Source organism: Ailuropoda melanoleuca, chromosome 14, assembly GCF_002007445.2.
Source record: "Ailuropoda melanoleuca isolate Jingjing chromosome 14, ASM200744v2, whole genome shotgun sequence".
Lineage (NCBI taxonomy): Eukaryota > Metazoa > Chordata > Mammalia > Carnivora > Ursidae > Ailuropoda > Ailuropoda melanoleuca.
In genome coordinates, this window is record NC_048231.1 from 15,172,076 (window position 1) to 15,182,788 (window position 10,713).

The 10,713-nt window shown below is 51.9% G+C and overlaps 1 protein-coding gene across 1 annotated transcript; it reads left to right on the plus strand.

Annotated features, from left to right (window-relative positions):
• The first annotated feature begins 5,869 nt into the window (after window positions 1-5,869).
• On the plus strand, window positions 5,870-7,996 carry VRTN (vertebrae development associated). Its single transcript, XM_002914693.1, has one exon. The coding sequence runs from the start codon at window positions 5,870-5,872 to the stop codon at window positions 7,994-7,996; it is 2,127 nt and encodes a 708-aa protein (XP_002914739.1).
• Window positions 7,997-10,713: the final 2,717 nt, after the last annotated feature.

Consider the following 10,713-nt stretch of genomic DNA (forward strand, 5'->3'; position numbering starts at 1 on the left):
CCCATCCCCACCCCCACCCGGCTGCCTATCTCCCCTCCCCACCCTACACAATTGTCCATTCTCAGCCCCTCCCCAGACTCTCCTGGCTCCTGGGGTTGGGTCCCTTGACTCGCAAGCCCCGGGCCAGCCGGCTCTCCTCTCCCCAGCCACCCGCTGCCTTCCTGGCATCCTGAGGGGTGACTGTGGCCTCCGCTGCTTCCCCTCGTGGGCCACACTCTCTCTTCTCCTACCCCTCCAGACACGTGGTCCACGAGAGCAACTCCTGAACTCCCCAGGCGTGGTTGACTTGGTGGCCTCAGGCCCACCCTGGATCCCCCAGGCACTCCCATTACCCTTCCTGGGGAATTCACAGCTGATGGACTCGCCTGCCACCAGCCAGCCCCTGTGGCCGCCCCTGCCCTGCTGGGCCTCCTGGAACCCAGGGAGGGAGCCAAGATGGCTGGCGCTCCCTGGAGCCAGGGACCCAGCCCGGGCAGTCGGGAGGGCAGACCAGAGAGGCCCCGAGCCAGGCCAGGTGAGATGCCCGCCGGTTTTCCATGGTCTTACCCGGTCTTGCTGAGGGTTGAGGCCTGTGTGGCACTGCCTCCTACTTGTTGGGCCTAGTTGACTGTAGAGACGCAGAGCCTACTTTGAGGGAAGGGGAGAACATGGGGTCGTTGGTGAGCAAACACAGCCCAGGATGAGGCTGGTAGAGAGTGAGTTCGTTCTAGAGGCCGGAGGAGACTTTAGGCAGCGTTGTGTTATATTCATTGGTGTTTCCTTCCCTTGCTCTTCCTAGAACCCTGGCTGACCCCTTCTAAAATGGAAGGGACAGGGTCTAGACGTGGGCTCTGAGACCCCATCTGCCTGAAATAAGGAGGTGGAGGGAGGAGGAAACCTGTCTTTGGTTTGAGTTTCCTGCAGAGTTGCCAGTGTCCCTTCATTTACTCCTTGACTCCAGAGCCCTTCTTAAGCGCTAAGATGCTGGCTGGCTGCTTTTTGGATGCCCCGTTTTACCTCCTTCCAACCTCAAGCCGGGAGAGCCTGTGTAATCTGAGGGGGGGACTTGCCTCCTTGGTTTCATGCCTTTTCCAGTCCCTTCCAAGAGCTGTGGGGGCCTGGGAGCGCAGTTGAACAAAGCCCGTAGATTAGCTCTTGCTTTTTGCACCTCCTTCCATGAATGCACCTGGCACTTGCCAGATCTGCTTTGCACTTCCAGGGAGCCATTGTTGAAAAGACTGTTGCACCTGAACCCCATCAACCAATTGTCTACTTAAGGATGATTGGCTTCCCCGCACAGCCTCCGGCCTTTGCCCCACTGTCCGTTCTCCGGTAGTCCAGACCTCCGTGGATGGATGTGGGGTGCAGAGCTCCAGGGAGCTGCTTTTTCCCAGTAAGCTTTTGATGAAAACAAAAGTGGGGTATTACCTATCACACCTCCTTTTAACCTCTTTGGGGAAGAGGAAGGAATGAGATACAGGGTGGAATGGAGCTGGGTGGGACTGGGACCGGATGGGACTGGGAAGAGTAGGCAGGGCGGGACGGGGTAGGGTAGGGCAGGGTGGGGTTTGTGCAGAAGGAAGTGCAGTATATCTGGACATTTTGTTGGAAGATACCCGGATACTGCTGCTTGAAATCAGGCAAGTCATCTGTACCTTTCTGGACCTCCATTTTCCTTATTTGTGAAATGGCCAGGTTTGTGTCAAAGCTCCGAGAATCCATGTGTTTTCTGGATCCTTCAGCTGATAAGCATTTTGGGTGATGTATTCCCCTGGGTAGTGGAATTAGTGTTTAGAGGGGCGCTCTGGAGTCACATTGCTTAATATTATAGCTTTAATAGCTGCATGGTCTTGGGAAAGTGATTTAATTTAACCCCCAAGCCTCCATTTCTCCAGGTGTGAACTCAGAATAGCCATCCTAACAATGGTGCAGGTGTGATGGAATTGTTGTAGTTCACGTGGAGGGGAGGGGAGAACCACATATAAACAAAATTACCTCTAAAAAGCCTGAAATCCAAACGCTCACTCCTTGTAAAGCCCACAGGAGCTTGCCGTCATCTAAGGGAACATGGTACTTTGCTCTTGGGAAAGAGTGGAAGGGCAGGAGGAATCACCCAACAGTTTAAATTCATTGTCCCCTCATTTTTTTCTGCGATTTTGGTTGAATTACCTAATTAGATGCACATAGTAATCCGTAAGTAAGTGGTGGCTATTTTCATAATTTGGTTTGCCAAGTATCTAGCTGAGTGCTCATGTCTGTGCCGCTGTATAGGGGCATTCTTCCAGTGACATGGAAGTAAAACCAGCATCTTTGTGGCTGCCAGAATGAAAAGGCTGTTCTGGGCTTACAGTGTGTTTTTCAGGGCTCAATTTTTAAATCGCATATGGACATGTGCTCTCTTTACCGAGGACTGCTATGACATTGTTTATCTCCTGAGTCCAGTGAAAAGGAATCGTTTTTTAAAAAAGTAAACAAAGTACATTCAAGATGAACAGATAAAAGCCTAACTCCAGGGTCAAACGATAGGGTCAAAATGGAAAATCAGTGTGCGGTTAGACCAGATTTGTCACAGCATACACGTTAAAAAAAAAAAATCCGCAGCCAAGAAGTTTTACCCAAAGGTGATTGTAATTTTTAATTTTTAAAAAAAATTTTTTTAAAAGTAATCTCTCTGAGCAACACGGGGCTCATACTCATGACCCCAGGATCAAGAGTCTCGTGCTCTACTGACCGAGCCAGGCAGGTGCCCCTGATTACTAATGTTGAGCCTTCTTTTTTACGATTATCAGGTAAGATTGTGGTGGTACTCTCTTGTTGCTTTACAAACTTTTTTTTAAAGATTTTATTTATTTATTTGAGAGAGAGAGAGAGATATGGAGAAGCAGGCTCCCAGCTGAGCAGGGAGCCCCCACACAAGCCCAGGACCATGACCGGAGCTAAAGGCAGACGCTCAGCCGACTGAGCCACCCAGGTGCCCCTACAAACTTTTTAAAAAAAACTTTACTGAACCATTATTTACACTCAAGCACATCCCCTTTAAGTATGCAATTAGGTTGATTAGCTGACAAATAAACACCCAAACACAGTTTTTAAATCTCAGGCTAATCTAAAGCAATTTATTGAATTCTGAGAGCAAAGCTCTGAGAGAAGACAGTGATCTTCTTTTTAAATTAAAAGAAGTGTCCGAGGGGTGCCTGGATGGCTCAGTTGGTTAAACTCCTGCCTTTGGCTCAGGTCATGATCCTGGGGTCCTGGGATCAAGCCCCAAATTGGCCTCCCTGCTCAGTGGGGAGTCTGCCTCTCCCTCTGCCTGCCGCTCCCCATGCTTGCCTCCCCATCCTTGTGCGTGCACGCGCGCGCTCTCTCTCTCTCTCAAATAAGTAAAATCTTAAAAAAAAAAAAGTGTCTGAAAAGGAATACTTTGCTTTGCAATGCATACTAATAATTAGGATCATTTGTTTGTGTTGAAAAGGTGGCTGGCAGTTTAAACTGGAGGTTTAAACTAGAGTGACTGGGTCCAAGCATTGGTACTGGCCCCACCACGTGTGTGACCTAGGGCAAATTAGCCTAAATTGCATTTTCTCAGTTTTCTCACCTCTAAACTGGAGATGAGGGTAGTGCCTAATTTAAAGTATGGCTGTCAGGCTTAGGACAGTGTCTGGCAAATATTGAATGCTCAATATATCCCAGTTGCTAGATCTGTGTTAGCCCGGTGACTAGGCTGCTGCCACCCTTTTGAAAAGACTCTTTGTTCTAGGGCAGTGGTTCTCAAACTTTTTGGTCTCAGGACCTGTGTATGCTCTTTAAAACTGAGGACCCTGAAGAGCTTTTATTTACATAGGTTACGTCTGTCGATGTGTATTATACTCAAAATTAAAATGGAGAAATTTAGAAAATATTTATTAAAAAACAAGCCTGTTACGCAATAAAAAATAACAATTGTTTTTGTGAAAAATAACTTTTCCCGCACAAGAAAGACATAGTGAGAAGAGTGTATTCTTACACATGGGTTCAAGTCTCTATAATATGTGGTTTAAAAGGTATTCTCCTGTCTGTGTCTACGTTCAGTCTGTTGTGATACAGTGTTTTGATAGAAGTCTATGAAGAAAATCCAACTTTGTCCAGATAGGTAGGCAGAAAAAGGAAGAGTATTTCGATAGCTTGCTTGTTCAGTGAGTATTCTTTGATCAGTACACCAACACCTGACAAGTAGCAGTTTCTTAAAGTTTAGTTACAATGTAGAAACAATATCTGTGATTTTTTTGTACCCCATTATAGTAAAATCCATTGCTTTCTTTTATACTTGGAGTGGATCTTTTACCTATGTGTGTCTTTGTAACATCACCCATTGGGTTTTTTGGGAAATATAGTTCATTGATTGATGTAGATGTTCAGATGTTGACAATTTCATTACATAGTATAAAAAGTTACATTTGTTAGTGTCACTGCTGATTTCATCAGAAAAGTCTTTAGGTATCGGGAAACTGTCAAGCTCACTGTAGTAGATAACAGGTTTTCCAAAATTCTAGTTTTTCAATGAAAGCTCAAAATTTCACTGGTAGCAAATAGTCAACAGTTTTCTTTGAGGTGACAGGCTCACCTTATTCACTTTGAGAAAATGTCCTCCCAATATACTCAAGTCTAAATGAGTAATGTCTAAGTTTTTCTTTCAAGTAAAAGTGATATTCCATGGTAAAAGCAGCTAGTTCATCACAGAAACCAAACAATTGTCACGGGAGACGTTCAGTATGCAGCAGAAATGAGTGCTCCCCATTTTGGCACTCGCAAAACTGAAAAGTCATGTATTTAAGGGATGTGATTAAATTTAAAAAATTTACTGCTTCATCAAGGACATTCTTGAGTGAAACCAGCGTTTTTTCCCCCCCGCCTTAACTGTGTACATGATGGTAAAGAATATGTTTTACTAGCGTAGTTTGATTCCTGCTAAGTTACCACATTTCTACTCAAATATTAATATAATGTAAAAGTCAAATAATATCTTAGTGTTAAATTATCTTAGTATATCTTAGTATTATGAAAACGATTTAACTTGCAGACCCCCTGAAAAAGTCTCAGGGAACCCCCAGGGTCCATGGACCGTACTTTGAGAATGACCGTTCTAAGGAAAGGCAGCCCAGATTTAGCTCTAGGAGCTTCTAAGTCTGTTAACAGATATGGAGGTTCAGCCTTTATGGCTGTCCTGAAGAAGGTGTAACGTGTCACAGCTAACTAGTGCCTCTGTGTTCCTTCTCTGTGTGTCGGGCACTGTTCCTGCGGTTGAGCATGTATTCTTGTGTGTGTGCGTGCGTGCGTGCATACCTGTCTCCATGCTTTCATCATCTCCTTTATGCCCACAATAACTGTAACTGGATACGTTTATCATCCCACTGTACAGAAAAGGAACCAGGGGGCGCCTGGGTGGCACAGCGGTTAAGCGTCTGCCTTCGGCTCAGGGCGTGATCCCGGCGTTATGGGATCGAGCCCCACGTCAGGCTCCTCTGCTATGAGCCTGCTTCTTCCTCTCCCACTCCCTCTGCTTGTGTTCCCTCTCGCTGGCTGTCTCTATCTCTGTCAAGTAACTAAATAAAATCTTTAAAAAAAAAAAAAAAAAAAAAAAAAAAAAAAAAAAAAAAAAAAGAAAAGGAACCAGAAGCAAGGAGAGCTGAACAGACTTGCTCAAGCCAGTATCAGAAGCAGGACTTCAAAGTCCGGTTCCTGAGCCCAGGCTCTTCCTGAGCACCACGGAGGGATTAAACCCCGGGAGGCACTTAGCCGGGCTAGCCTCTGGGGGAATGGGAGTGGATGGGCGTTATTTTCAGGGAGAAGGTGCCAGTCACCATTGCTGGGCATCCGGGCGCCTTGTCCTGACTCTGCCCTCTGCCCTGGCAGGATGACCTCTCGGGAGCAGCTGGTACAGCAGGTGCTGCAGGAGCTGCAGGATGCTGTGGAGTCCGAGGGCCTCGAGGGTCTCGTCGGTGCTGCGCTGGAGGCCAAGCAGGTCCTGTCGTCCTTTGCCCTCCCCACCTGCCGGGAGGGGGGCGCCAGCCCCCAGGTGCTGGAGGTGGACTCGGTGGCCCTGAGCCTGTACCCAGAGGACGCTCCCCGGAACATGCTGCCGCTGGCGTGCAGGGGCGAGGGCAGCCTGCTGTTCGAGGCGGCCAGCGTGCTGCTGTGGGGGGATGTGGGCTTCAGCCTGGAGCTGCGGGCCCGCACGGTGGTGGAGATGCTGCTGCACAGGCACTACTACCTGCAGGGCATGATCGACTCCAAGGTGATGCTGCAGGCCGTGCGCTACTCCCTGTGCTCTGAGGAGTCCCCGGAGATGACCAGCCTGCCGTCCGCCACGCTGGAGGCCATCTTCGATGCAGACGTCAAGGCCACTTGCTTCCCCAGCAGCTTCTCCAACGTGTGGCACTTGTACGCGCTCGCCTCTGTCCTCCAGCGCAACATCTACTCCATCTACCCCATGCGCAACCTCAAGATCCGGCCCTACTTCAACCGCGTCATCCGGCCTCGCCGCTGCGACCACGTGCCCGCCACGCTGCACATCATGTGGGCCGGCCAGCCTCTCAGCAGCCACCTCTTCCGCCACCAGTACTTTGCCCCTGTCGTGGGGCTGGAGGAGGTGGAGGCGGACGGTGCTCCCGGGCCGGCCCCCGCTCCTCCGGCCCTGGCCCCGCTGCCGCCACCGGCCAAGACCCTGGAGCTGCTCAACCAGGAACCGGGCCTCAGCTACTCCCACCTGTGCGAGCGCTACAGTGTCACCAAGAGCACCTTCTACCGCTGGCGGCGGCAGTCCCAGGAGCACCGGCAGAAGGTGGCTGCCCGCTTCTCGGCCAAGCACTTCCTGCAGGACAGCTTCCACCGGGGCGGCGTCGTGCCGCTGCAGCAGTTCCTCCAGAGGTTCCCCGAGATCTCCCGCTCCACCTATTACGCCTGGAAGCAAGAGCTCTTGGGCTCCGGCACCTGCCAGGCCCTGGCCCCCAAGGAGGTGCAGGTGCTGGGGGAGCTGGAGCAGCTGCCAGAGGAGCAGATGGCCAAGGGGCTGGGGTGCTCCTCGCTGGCCGCCGCGAGCCCCAGCATGGTCTTGATGCAGCGGGCCAAGTCGTACCTGGAGCACTGCATCTCCCTGAACACGCTGGTCCCCTATCGTTGCTTCAAACGCAGGTTCCCCGGCATCTCCCGGTCCACCTACTACAACTGGCGCCGGAAGGCCCTCCGGAGGAACCCCAGCTTCAAGCCGGCACCAGCCCTTTCCACGCCCGGAGCTCCCCAGCCAGCGTCTGTTCCGGAAGAGGCACTGCTCCCTTGGAAGGGTGAGGGGGGAGAGGGGGCAGGCAAAGCGACGGCGGGGGGACCGCCCGCCCCCCACGAGTTCCTGCCCCCCAAGGTGCCCCTGTCCCGTTGGCAGAGGCGCCTGCGCAGGGCTGCCCGCAAGCAGGTGCTCAGCGGGCATCTCCCCTTCTGCCGCTTCCGCCTCCGCTACCCCAGCCTGTCGCCCTCCACCTTCTGGGTCTGGAAGAGTCTTGCCCGGGGCTGGCCCAGAGGCCTGTCGAAATTCCAGACGCAGGCCCCTGCCTTGGGCAAAGGGGGGCTACGGGAAGCCAAAGAGAAGCAGGAGAAGGAAGCTGGCAGGGATGTGACGGCTGCGATGGCCCCTCCTGCTGGGACCCCGCTGCACGTGGGGGCTTCTCCAGGAGAGGATCCAGGGAAGGCCCAGGGAGGGCCTTCTGGAGAGGGGGCCATGGCCCAGGGCCGGCCCCATAGCAGGTCCCTGTCCAGCCGCCCTGTGGCGGAGGCAGCCGTGGGTGGCGGGGACGGCCAGGTGCTGGTGATGGACATGCTTGCCACCACAAAGTTCAAGGCCCAGGCCAAGCTGTTCTTGCAGAAGCGCTTCCAGTCGAAGAGCTTCCCTTCCTTCAAGGAGTTCAGCGCCCTCTTCCCACTCACCGCCCGCTCTACCTACTACATGTGGAAGCGCGCGCTCTATGACGGCCTCACCCTGGTGGATGGCTGACGGGGAGGCGTGAAGGGGGCTGGGAGGAGAGGGGACCCGTTTAGACAGGGTCAGGGACCTAAGGTGACCCCTGGCTTGGCCAGGATGCCCTTTGCTCTGGCTCCCACATTGTCTACCTTGAATCCAAGGGCAGCTTCGTGCTGCTTCCTGGCTCTAAGGCAGACGGAGCCAGAAAGGGGCCATCTGGTCTCCTGCAGAAAGCTGCGGGACCAGAATTGTTCTCTTTGGTTGTTTGCCATTCTTGCTTTTTATTGTCTTGGTTTTAGTTTTTTGTTTTGATTTAAGTGGGTTGGCTGGGCCCCCTGGCTGGTGTTGGAAACCATATGTATGGGGGTCCTGAGGGGGTTTGTTAGCTAAAGCTGCTTTCAACTTTTCCTGGGGACGAAAGAAGTACTCTACCATGGCTATCTGTCCCATTAGGCAGAATATATGTCTGCAGTTTCTTTTCGGGGGTTGGCACCCTCCTGACTCAAAGATGTTTCCCAAAGGAACATTAGAAATCAAATGTGGAGCCGGTCACTGGCTTCTGTCCGGTGCCCTCAAGGGAGAGGGCTCCGGGCTCGGCATGACAAGTATGGGTACGTAGGAAGAACCTCTGAGGGAAGGCCCTGAGCTGGATCACTGAGGTGCTGGCCTGTCCCTTGCAAGAAGTGTGGTAAGGGCCTGGGGGAGAGGGCTTCGAGTCTCTGCTGGTGCTCGGCCCATCTGCTGTGGACCCTGGTTGGCTCTTGGGGGACCTCCGTCTTTCTGCTGAGCCTCTCTTCGGAGCCTGTGCCCCATCAGCGAGGGACCGTACAGAGGCCAGGCAGGCGAGTAACTGAATTTGCATTGCCCAAGAGTCAAGTTGGAAAAGCAAAAAAATAAAGTGATGCGGTACCCACAGCCCTTGGTCTCTGGTATTTGTTTAGCCAGGATGTGCCTGCTCATTCCCACAGTCCCTTTGGTTTTAAGGGGACACTCCCAGGTCCAGGGCTTAGGGGATGGAGGGAATGACTGGGAATTCTGTTTAGCATCAGATCTACAGGTGACGTTGGGTGCCCTTCCATCTGGGGGCGGGGCCCCGGCCGCCTGGATAGATAGTCCCACCTATGGGAGAAAGCTGCCTATGTAGTGTCCTTGCAGGCCAGGCCCGCACAAGGGTCAGGTCAGGTCTGTGTCAGGCATTGTCTTTCATGCTCATCGTGTACCCAAGCAGCCTAGGCCCAGGCCCAGGTAAGGACACCTCGAGCCTGGGAGTGGCTGACTTGGCAAACCCCCTCCAGGGGGCTGAGGTTAAGGCCAGACCTCAGCTTGTTGGGGTGTGGCATCGGGGGAAATGTTGGTTTCCTACACTGGCTGTCATCCTTACGGTCTTGGGGAGTCATTCTTGGTCCTATTTTTTTCACCCCCGTATCTAGTCTTGTCAGCAAGTCCTGTTGACTGACTCCAAAGTGTGCCCAGAACCCTCCCCACTGGCCCACATCCCCACCTGCTGTCTGTCTCCCTTCTACTCTTGCCCTGTACAATCCATACTCCATAGAGCAGCCAGAGTGCTTTAAGTGGAATTGTATTCTTTCACTGTCCTGTCTAACATGTCCGTGGCTTCCCTTCACTCTTAGAATTTCTTGCACTGCCTGACAAAAGCCTGTAATCTGGCCCCTGCCTGGTTTTCCCTGCTGTACCCACCACGTTCCATCCGCACTGGCTGCCTTGGGTCTTGAACATGCTACTTTAGCTGTAAGGGCTTTCGCATTTGTTGGTTTGGAACACCGCTACTGGGCAGGATCCTTACCGTTCAGATCCGAGTCCCTATTGCACTGCCCTTTTAAATTCTCCATGTGGTGTTTATTCCCATCGGATAGTTTTCTTGTTTATTTGCTTATTTGATGACCTCCTACCCCCACCTTGGTAGAGCATAAGCTGCACGGAAAGCAGGGCTTTTTCCTGACTTGCTTATACTCCTGTATTCCCAGCAGGAAGTTTAGTTGCTGGCACATAGTAGGTGCTACAACTTGTTGAAAGGGAATGAATGAAATGGGGCCACTGTGCTTTCCCTGCTGTTGTCCTTTGGGATTGGTGTTAGTAAATCTCATCAATCCTACTTCCTAATATTTCTCATTGGCCATTTTTCTTCATCCCACAGCAACCCCCTAATTTAGGTCAGTGGCTGCTCTCGTCTCTGAAACTGAGTCCCTGCTTTCAAACTGTCCCATTCCATCTTGACAAATGCCAGAATGATCTTGCTAAATCAGGCCTGCTATGGCTATCTATAGCCAGCAGGTGGCGATCTGGTGCAGCAAGAGACTAGTCTTTGGGTTTTCCGTAGGCCCAGTCCCTTCTGGCTGTTTGGAACCCCCAGCCCACCCGCCCTTACTGCCTTAGCTGTCAGAGGGTGTTACCAACCTCCCTCCTGAGAACTGCCCTGGTTGGGGCTCTGGATTCTGTTTGTCTTCATGCGCCTTCAGAACCAGAGCAGATAAGATGCCTGAGTGGTACCTCAATGGGGTCTAAAAACCACCTGGATCTCAGTCCTTGGGGGAGCTGGTTAGGAGCATGGATTCCAGGGCCCCACTCAGACCTGTTGATAGTCTCAGACATTGGAGAGGCAGTGAATGCACATGGGTGAGCTAAACCTCGCTGTACTTCACTTTTTCCATCTGTAAAATGGGGATTACATAGTAAGTCCTGGATGAGCATTTGGTATTGGTAACAATCATGCCCAGTTTGAGAGCCCCTGG

Bases quoted from the DNA above. Each gene is read 5' to 3' on its own strand.
- VRTN (XM_002914693.1), top strand. From the start codon at position 5,870: ATGACCTCTCGGGAGCAGCTGGTACAGCAGGTGCTGCAGGAGCTGCAG.